At 35.9% G+C, this 19,074-nt stretch overlaps 1 protein-coding gene across 2 annotated transcripts; it reads right to left on the bottom strand.

Moving 5' to 3' along the window:
- Window positions 1–448: 448 nt before the first annotated feature.
- On the bottom strand, window positions 449–18,718 carry LOC128355720 (sodium- and chloride-dependent GABA transporter 2-like). 2 transcript variants are annotated; one of them, XM_053316049.1, is made up of 15 exons: window positions 18,516–18,718; window positions 11,254–11,444; window positions 9,905–10,039; window positions 8,544–8,684; window positions 8,284–8,371; window positions 8,026–8,158; window positions 7,182–7,316; window positions 6,473–6,576; window positions 5,030–5,154; window positions 4,806–4,918; window positions 3,950–4,087; window positions 3,750–3,852; window positions 3,566–3,666; window positions 2,283–2,453; window positions 449–2,200 (listed from the first exon to the last, which is right to left on the bottom strand). In XM_053316049.1, exons 2-15 carry the CDS (start codon window positions 11,438–11,440, stop codon window positions 2,090–2,092), a joined length of 1,785 nt encoding a protein of 594 aa, XP_053172024.1. In that variant the 5' UTR covers window positions 11,441–11,444; window positions 18,516–18,718; the 3' UTR covers window positions 449–2,089. The 2 variants fall into 2 exon arrangements, with proteins under 2 accessions (XP_053172024.1, XP_053172025.1); XM_053316050.1 differs by lacking the exon at window positions 18,516–18,718 and having other exon boundaries at window positions 9,905–9,974; window positions 11,254–11,371.
- Window positions 18,719–19,074: the final 356 nt, after the last annotated feature.

Raw genomic sequence — 19,074 nt, forward strand, 5'->3', positions numbered from 1 at the left:
AAGATCACAGATTTGTATCAAGTTAATGCTGCAGTGGATGTTTAAAAACTGTAAATCTCCCCTGTCGTACATATGACAGCTACATACATAGCACTACATTTACCACATTGTGCCATATTTTCCAAAACAATGATCCACTTATTACTGTGTAATATTGCAGTTGAGTAAGACGTTATTTGAAATGTTCTTGTGTTGGTGAATTCATGGACACAAAGGTTTATGTTTTATGATTTATTAATGGACCCTATAGACCACGCCAGGTAAGACCTGCGTCTGTATAGCCTACACAAAATGAAGCATTTATGAATTATTGCCATTTTATTATTCACATTATATTAAAACATTTCTTTACAAATTGTTGATTTTCATGGTTTCCATTGTCCACAAAACAACATTGCTCTCAAGCAACAATAAACTGGCAACTGATTTCTGAATGTTGAATGTCATTTTGACTAAATAATGAAATGAAAACAAGAGAGTTAATCAATAATGCTTGGCTACCAGTTTATTGAAGCTTGTTAATTTATTTACAATTAATAACATTAATAGCTAATTGCCCAATTCATGGTTAGTATTAGACAAATGGCACATTGTTTAATAAGATTTATATTGTGAAAATAACATACATCAATCCAATGATTCATTCAATCACACAAACACTGCCATTAATGAAAACATTAGCTTACTGGTTCACAATATATTTACAGTAGCCTACTGTTAACAGTGGGTGACATTGTCAATTTAAATATGAATTCACAAATTTCTTGTAACAGATATCTTTTAAATACAAATTACAAATTGATTCTTAAATTCAAATTTTTTTTACAGCATTTATGTGTTTTACAAAGATCCATTGCCACACATTTCAGTTATATTGGGTATAAAAATACAAAAAGATACAAATGAAACTGCAAACTTGATAAATGAGTAAGACAACTTTATCTGTATAAAAACTAAAATTAAACAATCTACGGAGTAAAAATATAATCTATGTAACTTAAAAATATACTCTTGTGATTCTGACTGCTACAGCCAACCGGTTTGAACAGTGTTTCCATCATCATAGTACCACTGGTTGCTATTAAAATGATCACTTTAAAAAAAAAATCAGACACTGAACACAAACTTATGAATTAGGAGTAGTTCCCCTACCTGTGTGGTGGTACATACAGTACTCGTACAGCGCATTGTTGGGACAGCCTGGTGGCTCAGTTGGCAAAGGTGCACTAAGTGTCCAAGATCTCAATCAGACCCTTATATTGCTGGACTGCCTCTTTTTGTTCAAATCTCTGCTTTATTAAGGGTTTACACTTCAATGCAAATTTAATTTATGACCTTAAATGACCTAAAGTGACTACAGTGTTAAATCTGTGGCTTATTTGGCAAGTGTTATCAATGTTACTTCATTTGTAATAGTTATACACCCTGGTTAAAACAGACAAACAAACTCAAATTCCCATACATCTTTTCTTTAGATAAGTAACAATTTCTAATATGAAATATTATTTTTGAATTCGAGCCTACTCACGGACTTTATTCATGTCCATGAGATGTGGTTGACAGCACCAAAAATAAAAGGAGAAAACAAATTGTCTTTGTACAGTAAGTGCATCTTTGAACTCGATTCTCTTTACCGTATGCTTGACCGTATTTCAGTTGAGTCAGCATTTAATCTCTGTGGTGCTTAATGGTGTGAAATCATGTAAAATCTGAAGACATTCCTTTAGAGCAGTGATTCCCAACCAGTGGTTCAGGACCCCCACAATGGGTCTCAAGTTAAATTTAAAGGGTCATGAAATTATAAACAGAATTGGAAAGCACAAAATGTTTTTCTTCTCCTGCCAAGCAAACAATTTTCAGACTTTTCTATAACCCTTTAGTGTTTGTTATTCTGTGAATCACTGGAATATCCATGTTCAACCAATGAAAGGGGGTCTCACATGAGTATTGCTTTGTTTTATGGGATCAAATCCCCAAAAAGGTTGGGAAAACTGCTTTGATGGTTTAGGACAACTGGAATGAAAGTAATTAAGTTTCTTCCTTATGCTGCTTCACAGTGCTCAGTATATATGAAGCTGCTCCAGTTTGTTTAGGACACTATGCCATCAGGAGATGAGTTCAATTCAAGCAGTTCAAGAGCTTTCTTCTCTGATTTGGTCAAAGGAAGGTCTTCAGCTGGCGTACATAATATGGAGATTCTCTGAAAAAGAATATTTGTTTTAATAAAAATAACAATCACACAATCACAGAGCTTTACGGAGGTATGACTCATTCTTATATACCTGTTGAAGTGTCCCAGGAGTGATGATCAGATTGTACAGCATCCATAAAGGAACCATGAGTGTAGAGGAGAGAGTGAACCACCAACCAAGAGCATAACCCCACCATGGATACTCAATTATGTTGTTAAATTTCAGAGGAGTGTGTTTGACCAGGGAGAAAACAAATGTTGCCTGAAAATAGAAATGGAAAAAGTGGTTTTAGTCCTGGGAATGTACTGTATACACAATGTTTATAATACACTAAATCTCCCAAACCACTTCAATTAAACCATCTAAATTTAGAAAGACTCAATAATCAGCATGTCATTTTAAAACTTATTGATGTTGATGAATTCAACTCCAATTCCTCTGTTGAACATTCATTAAACCCCTCTCTTTAACAGTCATTATCCACATGTAGCTTTGATGACCACCCAGTAACTATGACAGGTCAGTCATTCAAGCTTTGGGTATCTCCTCATGTTGAACTGTCATAGTTTGGGAGGTAGTGTGTTTTCACTCAAGAAAAGCTCAAGAAAAAAATAAATGAATGGAAAGAACAGAACACAAATGAATTAAACTGTATAATTATTATAATGTGAATAGAAAACATTAGCCTGTCTGGTTAACTGGCTTTTATCAATAGCAATAACCCCTAATTATGATAGTCGGTGGAAAATTACGAAGTGCGAGCTCAAAGCATTGCACTTCTCATGATGCAAAATGAAAACAACAAAACAACACTGCAAGAAACTCATCCTCTTATGGCAGGCAGCATTGGCAAAATATTTATGTCAACGTAGCTTAATTGGATACATTGGTGAAATGGAAGCGGATAAGGTAAGAGGCTGCCCCAAAATATTGTGAAGTCAATGCATTTTAAAAAGCCTGGTACATGGGCAGCACATCCACTCTGTAATATTTCCACACCATGTGGAAGTCAAGTCTGAATGCTAACCGAGTTTAGGGTAACTTTACGGGTTACGTCCAGCTCTTTATTACATTTGAGTAGGTTGCACTCTAGCAACCCCAGTAAAACTCACAGATTATTATTTTAAAACCATTCAGTTAGAAACATTTAAAAGTCAGCATGAGATGGTATTTTCAACAACGGTATTTTTGCAGAACAAACATTAGCTTAGTTAGCTAGTAAGCAACAGCTAATAAAATCTGCCAGAAACAGATGTAATTTCAGCCTTCAAATTGAGCAGGCTGCTTTTGTCTACCACTGTTGGAAATCAGGGATACTTTGCATAGTATAGTAAACAGTCAACTGATGGATGAATGAGTGAATTTAAACTTACCGTGCAGATAACTGGAGTGACATATTTCAAACAGTACTTAATCAGACTGAAAGGCCTGTATCCAATCATGTCTTCTATGTTGTCATAAAAACGGTCTGCACCTGTGAGTAAATGGAAATGGTGTGGTGAGGAGATTTAAATTCACAGTGAGGACAACACTGAAATAACTTGTTTATTAACTTACCATACACCCATCCAATACACACAGACTGCAGTATGGCAAAGAGAAGTAGAGTCATCCCACTGCAGGCGTAGTAGTCAAACACCTGGAAGATGTACAGTCCACCCTGAATATGAGACAGGAGCTCAGTTAGGTGTCATATTATCATGTAAAAAACAACTTAATGTGAAAGAAAATGATGTGACACTTTAATTTGATCTTACTTCTGTAACCATCACAAGGCCAATGAAGAAACTAAGGACACTGATAGCAAGCAGAAGAAGTTTGCGTCGATGACCAACATGGAAGAAGGCAGGGTTGATATCAGAAATCGCTGTTGCAAGAGCTTCCAGACCTACAAACTGAAACACACACAGGCCTCTCAGTTACGCAGTAATTCTACATGTGCTACACACTTTACAAACTTCATGGTGGTGATGTCATAATAACTTAGAAAGTAAGCATACCTCTAGGACTGCACAATCCTCTAAAGTTATTATTTTTGTATATAATTTTGAAATGTTTCATCTGGATCTGTATCAAATAAATACACAAAGTGATACAAATCATGGGAGACATGAGACAGATTTTTATCATTTAGTAAGTGCTTAAGTTTTCTTAATACTTGCAAAAACAAAGACCTGATTACTCATTCCTTGGCCCATTGCTGAACTTTCCATCAAAGTTAATTGAAATCTGATGGCTAGTTTTTGAGATAGTAACTAACAGGTGAACATATAAACAGTCAAAAACAAAAACTTTGAAAAACACAGATCCCATAAGTATTGTCCCTTGTTAACTGGGAGTTAAAAGTCAAAAGCCAAACTGTTATGTAATGTGCACATTAAAAATAGATGAATATTGGATCCATTATAGATATGAAGCCCTCACTTTGTTGTACAATGTATGAAGAAGAAAAGTAGATCATCCCAGACAGTAGATCAGCATTTCATTCATTTAATTATCATTCTACAACACAATTTAAACCAGTTTAAAGTCAAACCATATAAACCAGTTTAAACTGTATTGAAAATAGCAACAAAGAGCTGCTTTGGTAGATCTTGGTAAGAGTCACCATACCTCGCTGTCCAGTCCCAGGAGGATGATCATAATGAAAAAGAATATCGCCCAGATCTGAGGAAATGGCATCATGGCCACTGCTCGAGGGTAGGCAATGAACGCCAAGCCAGGACCTGCAGTGAGAAAGAGATGGTCAAAAGAAATAAAAGACATCCGGTTATTTGATGGATTTTTATATATTCAGTTACTGATTCAGTTTTTCAGTCATTTTCTAATATTCTCACCTGATTCAGCCACTTTTGATATATGTGTGCCCTGCTCATATGCCATGAATCCAAGAGCAGAGAAGATGGCAAAACCAGCCACAAAACTGGTCCCACTGTTCAAAAGACACAAGTAGACACAATCCCTGAAAACAAACAACAAAAGCACATTTTTAAACTTAAATTATTTTGTATTACATGCACAAAACGTTCACCTTTATCTGTAGTCTCTTTGACTCAAATCCCAAACTGAGTGTTTCACATAATTGTTGGTACCCCTCTGTTAATGAAAGAAAAACCCACAATGGTCACTGAAATAACTTGAAACTGACAAAAGTAATAATAAATACAAATTTACTGAAAATTAACCAATGAAAATCAGACATTGCTTTTGAATTGTAGTTCAACAGAATTATTTTAAAAAACAAACTAATGAAACAGGCCTGGACAAAAATGATGGTGCCCCTAGAAAAGATTGAAAATAATTTGAGCATAGGGACATGTTAAATTAACGTGTTTCCTCTAATTAGCATCACAGGTGTCTTCAAACTTGTAATCAGTCAGTCTGCCTATTTAAAGGGTGACAAGTAGTCACTGTGCTGTTTGGTGACATGGTGTGTACCACATTGAACATGGACCACAGGAAGTGAAGGAGGGAGTTGTCTCAGGAGATTAGAAAGAAAATTATAGACAAGCATGTTAAATGTAAAGGCAGAAAATTTCAATATGTCTTGTGCATCTTCAGCCATGAAGCTAATTGACATTTGGCTGTTGGCTGCTTTGTAAATTGGTGTTACTTTCTCAGCTTTGGGGAGCAAATCAATTCAGTGGTTGGATCCAGTTCCCTCCAACTGCGAGCAATATTCAGCAATAGTCTTTCCTCTTCTGCCATGTCCTACAAAGGACTTTAGAAGCTTATACTTTTGCTGGGTTTCTAAAAATACCTGACCAAAAACTGAGATCAAAATCAACAATGCATTAGTCCGTCCCTCAGTTCTTCTTAGACTTCAGTTTTCTTTAATGGTTTAAGTATGATTCTTGACCAGCTAGGCATGTTCACAAACAGGAGTAAATGATGTTGTGAGGGGCTATTATCAAATTCAAAACATTTACAGCAGCAGGATGGTGAATGTGGGACTGAAATATATCAGGCAGGAAACATTTCAATTCATTGGTTTCCAAACAACAAAAGATCTCTATGGCACAGAGGAATGAAATATATCAGGCAGGAAACACTTGTTAGTAGGATCAATTCATTGCTGGCTTTGTTTTTTATCATGGAATCTATCGAAAATAAGAAAAATACAGAATATCACCAGACTAATCCCTCAAGAGCTGTCTGTATATTTCAGCATTTTCTACCTATTTCTACCATTTTCTAAGCTGCCACCTGGGCTACAATGCCTATATGTGTCATCTGTGTATCTGCTGTCCCCAAACTGATAGATACTATATCAAACTTACTTGTAACAGTTGTTGTTGTACTTATTATAACTGCCAAGAGCAGTTAGACACCCAATGCAAATAGCATAGGAATAAAATATTTGTGTGCCAGCATCCATCCACACCTGCAAGACAAATAAAGGACATCTACAATGAATAACAAATGAAAGGCTTGTATTCACAGTGTTGCAACTTTTTACTGAGGAGGTAAAATATTTTACAAAGCGTTAGACACACCGCCTCATGTTCATTTGCTAATGTTCTACACTTCTGTCTGCATAAATGACAGCAAAGTAATCATCAGCAAATACCATTGAATGATGAGTGACCAATCCTTTGAATCTCATGAACTCCGATTTTCTCCTTAAATATCCCCTAAAGCTGCTTTGTGTGCACAATATATTGTTATAGATTATAAAAAATGTTCTGTTTTTTCCAGCAATTCATTGTTAGCAATTCATTGAAGCTAATTAGACTGTTATAATATGATGAATATGATGAATCTCAAGTACCAAGTTGCATTTGGCTTCAACATGACCTAAAATGGAAATTAAAATCCTACTTGATACAAATTTTTCAGTATAATTCCACTTTACAATCACAAACACAGTAGTGGTATTTGAACAATGCTTTTGTGTTTGCAATGGTGGTGGAGAATGACGGCTGACGGAGTGATAGGTTGAGTGGACACACATGATCAAAGCAGATAAGCAGTGAAATCTGCTCATACCTGTGGATCACTGAGGCGGGATGGATCCGGGTAGAGGTAGAACTTGATCCCATCTATAGCCCCAGGCAACGTGAGTCCACGAAAAAGCAACACCACCAGCATTATGTATGGAAACGTAGCGGTGAAGTAAACTACCTGTGGAAGAGTCATGTCACAAATTAATTTGTGGCAAATGGTGACATTAGATTGATTTTGTGTTTAAATTATTACAATTCAAACAAAGTTTCAGAAAATATATGTTTGCCGTGGTGTAACTCATAAAAGCATAGTAATGGAGTAACATTCCAACGTTAGAAGGCATGTATTCCATCATTAAAGATGATTTTAAATAAATAATTTAAATAAATAAATAAAAATTTTGGAAAATAATTTTCTTGCAGAAAGCTAAATGACAATATTGATACCACTCTCATGTCCGTATGGTAAATATGAAGCTACAGCCAGCAGCTGGTTAGCTTAGATTAGCCTGGAAGACTGGAAATAAGAGAAACAGCTGTCCTTTAAAGCTTATTGATAAACATTTGATATGATGACAAATGTGTGGTTTTATGGAATTATGTGCCTGACTATTACTTGGCCAGGCTCAGTGACTCCAGAAAGTCTCTGAGCAGAGGAATGTAGTGGCCTCCTTTCAATAACATTTTTTATGTGTGCTAGTTCAACGATTAACTTTGCGCAGCACATCATGTGTTTAATATGTAATTAAACTGTAGTACAGACATGGTGCCCTGCAAAGAATAGTGATTGCAACATTTCATGAGTAGAAGGACATGCTGGTCTCGTCTAATGAATTATGTTTGCAGTGTTTTCATTAGCAAAAGAACATGTTCATGAGTAGTCCTACCTTTCCAGTGGACTTGACTCCTTTCCAGACACAGAAGTAACAGATGACCCAGGACAACAGAAGACACAGCGCCAACTCCCATCGCATGCCACCTAACTCATGGACACTTCCTGTGATATTCAAAACTCTTCTCCTACAAATCACATTTCATTTATGATTTCAGAGTCACTTTGAGATCTTAGTGTCACTTTTGTGTGTGTGTGTGTGTGTGTGTGTGTGTGTGTGTGTGTGTGTTTCGAATTTAGTTTTTGCACTCACTCCCAAAATTCTCTCACTGGTGAAGTTGCATTTACTGCCACAGTCCAGTTAAGATGATCAACCCTCCGATCAAACTCCACACAGGTCTCTGTTGTAGAGGAATACAGGACATGAAGGACATGTTTAAAAACATGATCTGTCAAAGCCTTTGAGCATTTAGCAACATCAGATTACTTTATGCCTGAATGGGATGTTTAGGTATGTTAAATTATGTAAATTGACTAATTTCTCATTTAGTCAAATCATACATTTGGACCCACCTGTGTTCCAGCTGTTTCTGCAACTTGCCCAAGGAAGTTCGGAGTTGAAAGAAGAAAAGAGGTACACAAATGCCCAGGCCAATATGATAATATAATAAATGCTGGAATATAAAACAACCACCTGGCTGCCATAACCCATCCCTGAAAAAACAAAAGTCTTTTAATTACAAGCTAAAAGCAACCTATAAACACAACACAGACATATTGTTGCTTTATACAGTGGTTTATGGCAAACAGCCTCTTTACACATACAGCAGACATGAAGCAACATTAACATTCATTTGGAGTTATGTTTCTGTCCACCTGGTGAATGTAAGTCCAGTAGTCACTCTCCTTTAAGCTCAGTTTTTGGTCTCTACTAACCCCCTGGCAGAAATAGCCATCTATTTACTAGCTGGTCCGTAATTTTTTATACAGAAAGCTTTCATTGAAAACAGCTGCCCGTTGCAACTGGAAAAATTTGAATAAAAAATGGTGAGGATAAGCAAAACAATACTCAAAACAATGAGCTGAAAGAAGCTGTTATGGATGTTGAGGGGAACTGCAGAGTCAGGGGATGATTCTCTGAGGGCTTATCTTTAAAAGCCATCATGTGATCCATTTTCATTATTCAAAAAGTGTTTATAGCCACTCTTGAGCAATAATATTTAAAATAACATGAAATAATACAGAAAAAATATGAAAAATACAAATGATAAAAACAAAACTGTAGCACTGAATATATGAAATCCAGTATTATTGCAGTAAATGTGTCCGTTATGGTATTTTGTTTGGCATAAAGATAATTCAGTTTCCTTTGTAATATGCATGCATTTAAACATTTATTCAAATGTGACATGAAAATATTTCAATAATGTCACCACTGTCAAAAAATATTTTATAGATGCTTGTGTGATATGTGGGATGGCTAAGAGAAGGATAATGGAGTGTTTTTGTGATGTAGTGAACAATTTTACCACTGTTTTAGATTTACTAACAATGTACTTGACTGTATGTGTAACTTTTGTAACTCATTCAACCACCTGTTGTAGCTTTTGGCAATAGTTAACCAGTGCAACCCACGTCAGACTCAACTCAGTTCAAATCAGCTTGTTTATACAGCACCTTTCTTACACCAGAGTATCACAAAGTGCTTCACAGAGCAAAATAAAAACCTTAAAAATACATTAAGAACAACAAGAAAAACACCTCAATTAAAAGTCAAGCTAAAAAGATATGTCTTCAGGTTTTGTTTAAAAATGTCCACAGAAATGTAGTCCCTCAGATCCTCAGGTAAACTATTCACTCATTTGATAACATACAGAAAACACAAGTAAATTAAGTAAGGCTGTAATGTCGAACGTTACGTTATAGATATTTACCTTCAAAAAGGGGACAAATCTTCTTCCAGCAGGTAATACTTCCCTGTTTGGTGTACTGCCCAAGAGATGTCTCCAGAAGAAACAGAGGGATACCACAGGTAAAGAGGAAGAGTACATATGGGATGAAGAACACCCCTAGAGAAAAATGAAAGTTAAACTACACAAGTTGTCTGTTAAGTGACAGTATTTCTACAGGAATCACATTGGATTTCTGATTTGAATGAATACACTTGACATTATTTCTACCATATCTCAACCGAGGTCACACTAATACATTTACAGCTCCAGAAGGCAACAAGAAATAGTCTAAATGTATTGATTTTTTCATTCTCTATTTGCTTGGTGACTTTTGAGGAGTCTAGCTTTATGGTGAAGATGGCCCAACTACCAGTAAATGTATTTTAAGTTAACATATATAATATATCCCTTAAATATATTAAATATATCTCTAACACAAGCAAAAGACAAAACAGAAGCAAATAAATAAAGATAAAGGTAAAGATAAAGGTGCATTTAACCCATCCTATCCTATCCTAGTATTAGGAATCTTCATTAAAGTCTTCATTACTTTGACAATGCAAACATTGTATTTCGAAAAGATGCTGTAAACGAATTCAACACAATCAAATTTAGGAACACATTCACTAATTTGACAACACATACAGAAAACACAAGTAAACACAGTAACACTGCAAGTCAAGTCGTACACTGTAATGGAAGCTACTGTGAGATATTAACAACTGAACAGAATTTGTTGCTAATTACAGTACAGTATGCAATCAGAATGTAAAAAACTAGTGTAGGCGTGCTCATTTATTTGTGTATTGTTCCTATATATATTACACACACTTACATAATGTAAACTCTTGACCTAACCTAACCACTTAGGTCATTATGCATAGATTCTGTATTTGCTTGTGTTTAGTGCATTTCTTGGTGGCACATATGTGTTGTCAAATTAGTGAATTTGTTCTGTCTTTATTTGCAGTGTTCTTTCTAAATGTGACAGTAAATATGTTCTCTTCATTTACTTGTGTTTTGTCTATTTGCTTGTACTTTCTCAGTCAGCTTGTCTGCTGTTATTGAGTAGTAACCAGGTGTGATTTATTTAACTTTACCACCACAACCAACAGTAGTGCATAATAGCGCATCATGAATGGGTGTGGGTGGACAAACATTATCATGATAATGTATCAGGCCTCAGTCTTAATTCAATATTTATTTCTTGCTGCCATCAAATGTTTGCACAGTTTAAGTAGTTTTTATACATACAATTCTACAGATTTATTTTTGAAGAAAGCAGCTGCTTATTCATAGTTACTAATTTCTTTAACTATAATGAAACTCACCTCCTCCATTTTTGTAGCACAGGTAAGGGAACCTCCACACATTTCCAAGGCCTATGATTTGTCCTGCAACAGCCAAGAGGAACTCGATTTTGCTGGACCACTGTCCTCTGATGGGAGTGCTGGGTGCAGGATGGGCAGTGCCTATGTCCAAAATGAACTTGACCTCTGGACCATAGGACTTATCCATCGCACTGTAACAAGAGAGTAGTTCATAGAAAAGAGTACTTTTTAATCGAAAGATTTGAAGATTTCTAATCAAAGTATATTCTTTCAGAGTCAGACAAGGCAGACCTGTGTCCAAAAAAATAAATCTCATTCTTCAGTGACATAATTTAAAAAAGTCACCATTATGTGAAGCAGCAAACTACATTGATACATTCTCTGTCAACTAAACTACATAACAACATAATCACTAACTACAGCAGGGATATTGACATGATTTGATCACTGTAGATTACAATATCTCCTCAATTTGACGAAGCACATTTTTTGAAACACTGTTGCTGTAAGTCAATGCATTGGTTTGTACTGAGCAGCACAACACTCCATCTGTCCTGAAAAGGTCAGTTACTTAAACATTTAAACTGTGTCAAAAGTCAATTAAAGTCAGTTTCATCAACATGTGCATCACTGCCAGCCAAAGGACATCACTTTATCATTACTTTAAGTCAAGGCAGTCAATGACAAAATGCAGTTTAATTGTGTTTCTTTATATCATTTGTCAATAAGACATACATGCAGTAATTCTAATTCCAGTTTCAAAAGTTTATCACTGTCAATATTCATCTTTCTGGTATGTCCCCTATTCACCTGGAAAACACAATTTTCAAAAATGAAGGTAGAATAAAAACAAAGGTCTCAACACAAATTCATGTGAAAATATGAACAATTTAGAAATGAAAGTGAAATACATCAGTTCTTCTGGTAATACTAGATTACTTTGAAAGTTAATGATACTTGGGTGAAAAGGCAGTGTTATCCACTTTTGTCACTGCACATAGCTTAATGAGAAAATGACCTGTGGATTAGAGATCTGCACATTGACAATAATGATTTACATTTTCACACTGTGCCAAAGCGATGGAGAAAAACTGTAATGTTCTGCACAAAGCAAGCAGTCTTGCTGCATTGGGTCAGCAGAGGGTCAATGCTGCTTGGCATGGGTGTAATTCTTTCATCAATGTTGCTATTGTGTTGCTGCTTTGGATTTGATGTGGGAGTACAGCAAATTGACATGGAAATATGTGTGCTACTATGATGCTATTAAATACATATCAAAACCCTGAGACACTCAAACAACCTTCCTAAAGAGCTTTAGGGACATTTAGTGGGCCTGCTGAAAGGAGAAAATCAGCAGAGGACTGCAATTATTTTTAAATAATCATTTTTAAATGATTATTAGATCATTATCTAATTAAGACTTTGGCCTACGCTTTATGGTTGGTGTGATTCATCAAGGTGTGCATGGTGTAATAATTTTACAAAATGAGCATGTTTGATATGTTAATGTGTATATTCGAACAACAGGTGAAAAAGGTACATACAAAAAAAAAAACCCAAATCTTTTTTTTTTTTTACTTTGCTTTTTGCTTCAGCAAAGACCTAATTACCACGGGTGTCAGCTGTTAAATCTCATCTCATGTTGAGAACATGGCTCTTGATTCTTAACTTTGCCTGTGACTGGCCTATCATTTCTTTAAAAAAAAGTGAGGCATTACTTGCTTACTCTTCCCCAGTGCAATTTTTCAAAAAGTGGGAGGCATTGATTTTCTGTTGCACTGTGACTATGATATATGTAAACTGCCTGTGAAATCAGACTATCACCAGCAAGTTCTCCTTTACTGGAACCTGATATATAAACACAATTTTACTTTGGATACCCTTTTGGAATAACAGATATGTTCTGTCCAATTGAAAGTCATTGTTTTTGGGAACGTGGTTGGATAATGGAATTTGGGCTGTCTCACATCTAATGGATGAACATGGTCATGGAACATGGAACTTTTGCATTAGATATAATCTTCAATGCTGATTAAAAGAGTACAATAAAGTAATTAAAGCCATTCCAATTCCCTTTAAAGCAATGACGCAACAACTGGTGGTGCATTCAAATGTTTCAGAAATGAGATCACTCTGTAGAAGGAGTCAATTTAGGTAGTAAACAATTCTCTAATAAATTCATTAGAAATGTTTTAAACACACAGTACTATCCTTGCCAGCTAAAAAAGAAAATATGTTCTGTGTACTTACAATGACGTTGAGGCAAGAAAAATAAGGAAGAGATATTTATCTTATCCAATCCCTCACAAAGCTAAAGAGGTGACATTTAAAATATTAAATGATATTTATCCATCTAACCAATTCCTACATGTAAGATTTAATTGGGACAATAATTAATGTGGATTTTGTGAGAGTGATATTGAAACAGTAGAGCATATTTTGGTCTTCATTTCAAAACTGGTTGTTAACCAAACAAATAACAGTGCACCCTTTGAACTGGATGTCTATCAAGGTTGGAGTACAGTTGATAGAGAAGAACTTGGACTTCTTGGTGAACAATCTAATCTCACTTGGGAAACATTTTATTCACAGATGTAAATACCTCAAGATGAAATCCCACATCAACAGTTGGAAGAATGAACTCAAGCTATACAAGAAATCCTTGTACTACATGACAAACAATAAGGCCCAGAGACTATTTGCTATTTACCCTTCTAGAATGAGACCCTCACATTGCTATTTTTTCTTTTCTTCTTTTGTTTTATTGTATTGGCTTCTCTTCATATCTTACAAGCTGATTCAACGTCTTCAATTATGGTATCACAGAATGTGCCTTAAATGTTTTTGTAATGTTATAATACTGGAAAAAAACTTGCTTACTCTATAGTGGATAGAATCTATAACTTCAGTCCTTATGTTTGTGGGTAGCCAACATACACACAGCAACAACTAATAACCTTGAAAATGCAGTCCTGATTAAGTGTTGATTGGGGTGTTAATTAGTTAATGTACATTATATACAAGATATGCAATCAAAAGAAGTATATACACTAATTCATAATGAACAATTTAGGCTCTAAAAGGCCCACATACTGTGCCACACTGCTTGTATTAGGTCACAGACATTAGGACATGTAACAAGGTGAAAGGGTTGACCATTGATTGTTGGTTGTTTGTCCACATGATGAAGTGTTCTTGAGCATGACATTGAACTGCAAAATTCTCACCAAACATACAGTATATTGTTTTGGATTAAAAGCCAAATTAATTTAATATTGTCCTAATATAGCTCTGCATAGTTGCATAAGCAGAAGGAGAAGGAATTTTTCTTTGGCATATGAGCAGCTTGAGCAAGTTACAGAACAAACGGGAAGCCTTTTTGACTAATCAGATCTCTGTGGGTTGCTGACAATAGTTATATAAAAGAGAGAGTGGAAAAAACCTTGCAACAATACGGCTTCCTCGGACACCTGGAGTTTAAACGCGAGTGTTTTTGTTATGGCCTCAGTCTGAAAGTAACTGTGTGCTTGTTAGAGCCAATAATGTCAGACGTACGTCAGTGGTTCACAAGGTGATTCAAAATTACGCACCTTTATATCAATGTGCTGTAAGAACAGGCACTGTCAGAACACAGAGACATTTGAACATAGGTGAACACAGGTTTAGCTCACAGTTAAAGTTTGTCTATTCTCTACTATGCCCTAATATTCAGATATGACTTCCACACCTTTCTGACATTGGAAATGGGGGTTGTGCATCTGACAATGCTTCTCTCAGCGACTAGCCAGATGTGTTGATGACGGCAGCCTTTTCACTTTTTGAGTGTGACCTTTGAAACGGCTATAAACACTTTTGGGCTACATTGTATGACCTTTTCCATTTTGATCTTTCCACTAATAGTGTGGTGTTTCTGTTCCTCTCTGGAAACTCTTTCTCTGCCATAGTGAGATGAGGCAACAAATCTGTGGATCTCCTTCTAAAGTTCCCCAAATTAAATGACATAATGAATATGTTATTGGTCCATGTCCCCAAGAGCAACACAGAAGCGTTTTCTGATCTAACGTCCATATTGGCAGGAGTACATTTGAAAAAAAAAAAAAGTTTTATGTCAACACTATGGTTGAGGTCTGGTTAGGTTCAGACACAAAAATTACTTGGTTAGGTTTAGGGAAGATGATGGTTTGGGTTGAAATAAGTACTTTGTTAATGTAAGGGAAACATTGTGGTTAAAATGACCGCTTCCTTAAGGTCAGGGGACCTTCGTTGTCATGGTTACAATAGTGACCATGTGGTGGCAGTTAAGGGAACATTGTGGTCATGGTTCAAGTCACCAGATTTCCTTCTTTGCTGCACAGCTGCTAGAGGGCTTTTGTCACTTGAATTTTTTCCTTGCAAGATCAGTCTCAATCTGTGCCAGTGGAAGTCCGTAGGTATTCAGTGTCTTTCTCCAAGACATTTCAGTGAAACTTCAACCTGACTACTCCTATCGAAGAGTAGTGTCCCGTCACATTTGACCCTCCTGTTTCTGAATAAATAGAGCCTCCACTGGAGAAATTCCTCCTCTTGGCGTTACGTTCATATAAGGGAAAAGGTGTTATTGTGACTCTAAAAATCAATTTTAAGTTCAAGAGTTCATGAGAGTCCTGCAACACATGACATTACTGTCAGGTTTATTGAGCCATTTAGTTTGTGTCTGATAAATGATGTCATTGTTTTCCTGGAAGACCACACTGTTTGGAGAGAACTGCTCAACAATTAAAGAGTATGATCACCCGCAATGTATATGCAAGGTAATGCATACATTAACATTTGTACATCTTTTTTTTCACAAATAATAAGAAAAATTTAACTGGTTTTACTGAAAGTTGCTTAAGCCCTTATTTATCCAGATATGTTGAACAAGAGCACAGACATTTAAATGCAAAAAAAAAAAAAAAAAAAAAAAAGTAATCACAGCCCAGTTCTACTTAACAGAGAGAGAGTTGAGGAGGTAATAACATATAAGTACTTAGGTATTTATTTTTGTACTGAAAAATGAAGTTTATAATGCAGAGTCCAGAACCAGAATGTAAACAAAACAATTGTGGAAAACCAAATCACAGATTTTGACACAAATGCATTACTCATGAAATAGTAACCAATCTTTTTACTGCCTACTGTAGGCATCCTTGTAAGTGAAGTGAAGACAGATTACAGATTCAAACACGTTGCAGCATTGTCAGACCTGGCAGGGATGCAATACCTCAAGGACTTTTCTGCAGAAGGAGGCTGTTTTTTATCACAACACTACCTGTCACTATACGCTCCGTGCAAAACTAGACAAACCATTGATTGTTCATCTAAAAAAAAGGGGGAAAAAAGGACTCATCAATAGTTTTAGGAAATGACACATCGTCATCGACAAAGCTCTAGTTGAGAGGATAAACAGAATATCAGACTATTTGCATCCCGTTTCTTACTGACTGTCAATGTTGGTATCTTTTCCTTGACTGTGATCTTTGCCTAAAGCTATTTTTGTGCCTAAACATGACAAAATTACATTTCATCTTACAACATTTACTTTTATGGTGAGCATTTTCTTCACTAGTCATTCATTCAGACTCTGCCATTCCCACACTGTTATAATTATTATTATTTAATACTAAACCAAACACTTGGTGAGTGTTTGCTTTAGTATTAAACCACACTTGCCGTTATCAAGCAGTGACTGAGAGCGGTTTTAGAAGGCCAATATCAGATCAGATCAGGACATTCTTATTTGTGTTTTGTTGTTTAATTTGGAAGAGTTGTTGTGTTTTAATGCATCATACAGTATGCCATTATGCAATATAAAAAGTAGTGCACTATTGATGGTCACCAGCTCTAATTCTATCTAAGTGGTGGAACAGACACATCTATGAGAGAGATATATATCTCATATATGATAGTGTGTCTGTATATACATATACATATATATATATATATATACATATACATATATATACAGTCAAGCCCGAAATTATTCATAACCCTTTTGGACATGCCACTTTTTGTTCAAATATAAATAAAAGCTGACTGAAATATTTTTTTTACCACAATGATGCCTTTTGTACATCGTCTTTTTATCTTCTTGGAGACGCCTGTGTCACTTCCGGTCAAAAAACAACTTGCTGGTTGAATAAAAGTAACTTTAAGTCAAAATTTGCCAGGGGTATGAATAATTTCGGGCTTGACTGTATATATATATATACATATATATATGTCAAGTATCTGAATGTGAATTAATTAAACCTGACTTACGGTACCTGTCAGCTAATTTCTATCTGCACTGATTAATTATCATAAGGAGTCACAATTACAAGTTGAATATGTTCAAACAATATTAACAAGTGAATAGATAAATGAGGAAAAGGCAAAACTCAACAAGCCCAGGTGTATAGAATGTGATGTTTATGAGAGCATAAACTTGTCTACAGATTATGGCTTTCTTTAAAAATGTCTCTGATGTCTGATGATATTTTGCTCTACATTTGACCAAGAAACCTGACCTGAGAAACTTGGCACTATAAGAAATAGTTGCTGGTTTGCTCAGCTGAGTATGTTTCTTTTTTTATCTCAGTCCACCACTGTCAGGGTAGTCAGGGTTCAGTGGTAATAATTTCAGTTTCTGTTTTAATTTTCTGACTGACCCAGATCAAAACACATATGGTAAAACACATGAACTATTCTGTTGTTCTGCTGTTTCATTAACATCCAGATACATGTTTTCCTTTTGGGATCTCCAATGTTTTAAATTACTTAAAAACATGAAGAAACTGTTAATAATGTATGTCTCTAGCTTGGTTTTTTTCTAATGAAAAGCATCGCCAAAACGTTCTCATTCATTCATTTTACATCAGTCCAATTGTGTCAAATAGAATTTAAGAAGATTATTTAATCGGGCTATTTGCTTAAATATTTGCAAAAGACACATATATTTGTCTTATTCAACATGAGTGTTCTGCAGACATGCTCATACAACAGCCTTAGGTGTTACTCTAAACAAGGGAAATAGTTGCTCTCACGGCAGCATAGCCAGTAACCTTTGCCCTACATATTACAGCTACAAGCGCCAAGAATAAGTACAACCACAAAAGCCCAGTTGTATCTCAACTGCAAGGATAGAGTTTAGTTCATATTCATGAAAATAACATTTAGTCGTCTACTGTCACATTTCACGGCACAAACATAAAGACAGGAAAACATGCTTGTGACCTTAAAGGAAAGGGATCGTTAAAGAGTACCTGAGTAAGGTAGCTGCACGTCAGTAGTCTGAATCTCTGTGTTATGCTTCCATTTAGCCTTTGGTGGAATTCATCTGGTGCCTTTTGGGGAAAATAAAAGTCTAGATCCCCCAGTATGTCCAGGACAAGTGCTCTTCCCAGCTCTGACTATGAGTGAGCCCATGTGTAGAGGCTTGAGAGAGCAGCGTGTGTGTGACAATGAGGGAGGGAGAAAGCGCAAAAGAGACAGAGTGAGAGCAGAGGGGGCGGGCTGATATGTGTTTCTGAATGAGAAACTTAAGGCGGGGACTGTTCAACAAGGCTACATGGTCTCACATTAAAGAGTGAGGATTTGCACAGGCGACCATGCCTCCATATAGAGCATTGTAGGTCAGTTAGTCTGTCCACCACTTTAATCCAGATTGAAATATTGTCAACAGCTATTATTGTTCCCATAGGATGAAACCCTCTGTCTTTGTGGATCCTGTTACTTTCTCTCTAGCGCCAACATGAGGTTGGCATTCTTGTTTTAAATGAAAAGTACCAGCAATTAATTGAGTAGGCTAAATACCGATGCCCA

This window comes from Scomber japonicus, chromosome 3, assembly GCF_027409825.1.
Source record: "Scomber japonicus isolate fScoJap1 chromosome 3, fScoJap1.pri, whole genome shotgun sequence".
NCBI lineage: Eukaryota > Metazoa > Chordata > Actinopteri > Scombriformes > Scombridae > Scomber > Scomber japonicus.

Coding starts and splice junctions, on each gene's coding strand:
- LOC128355720 (XM_053316049.1), bottom strand. CDS start 11,440: ATGGATAAGTCCTATGGTCCAGAGGTCAAGTTCATTTTGGACATAGGC. Junction 5,155..6,472: donor TACAACAACAACTGTTACAA/GTAAGTTTGATA, acceptor GTTTGTTTTCAG/GGATTGTGTCTACTTGTGTC. Junction 3,853..3,949: donor GCCTTGTGATGGTTACAGAA/GTAAGATCAAAT, acceptor TCTCATATTCAG/GGTGGACTGTACATCTTCCA.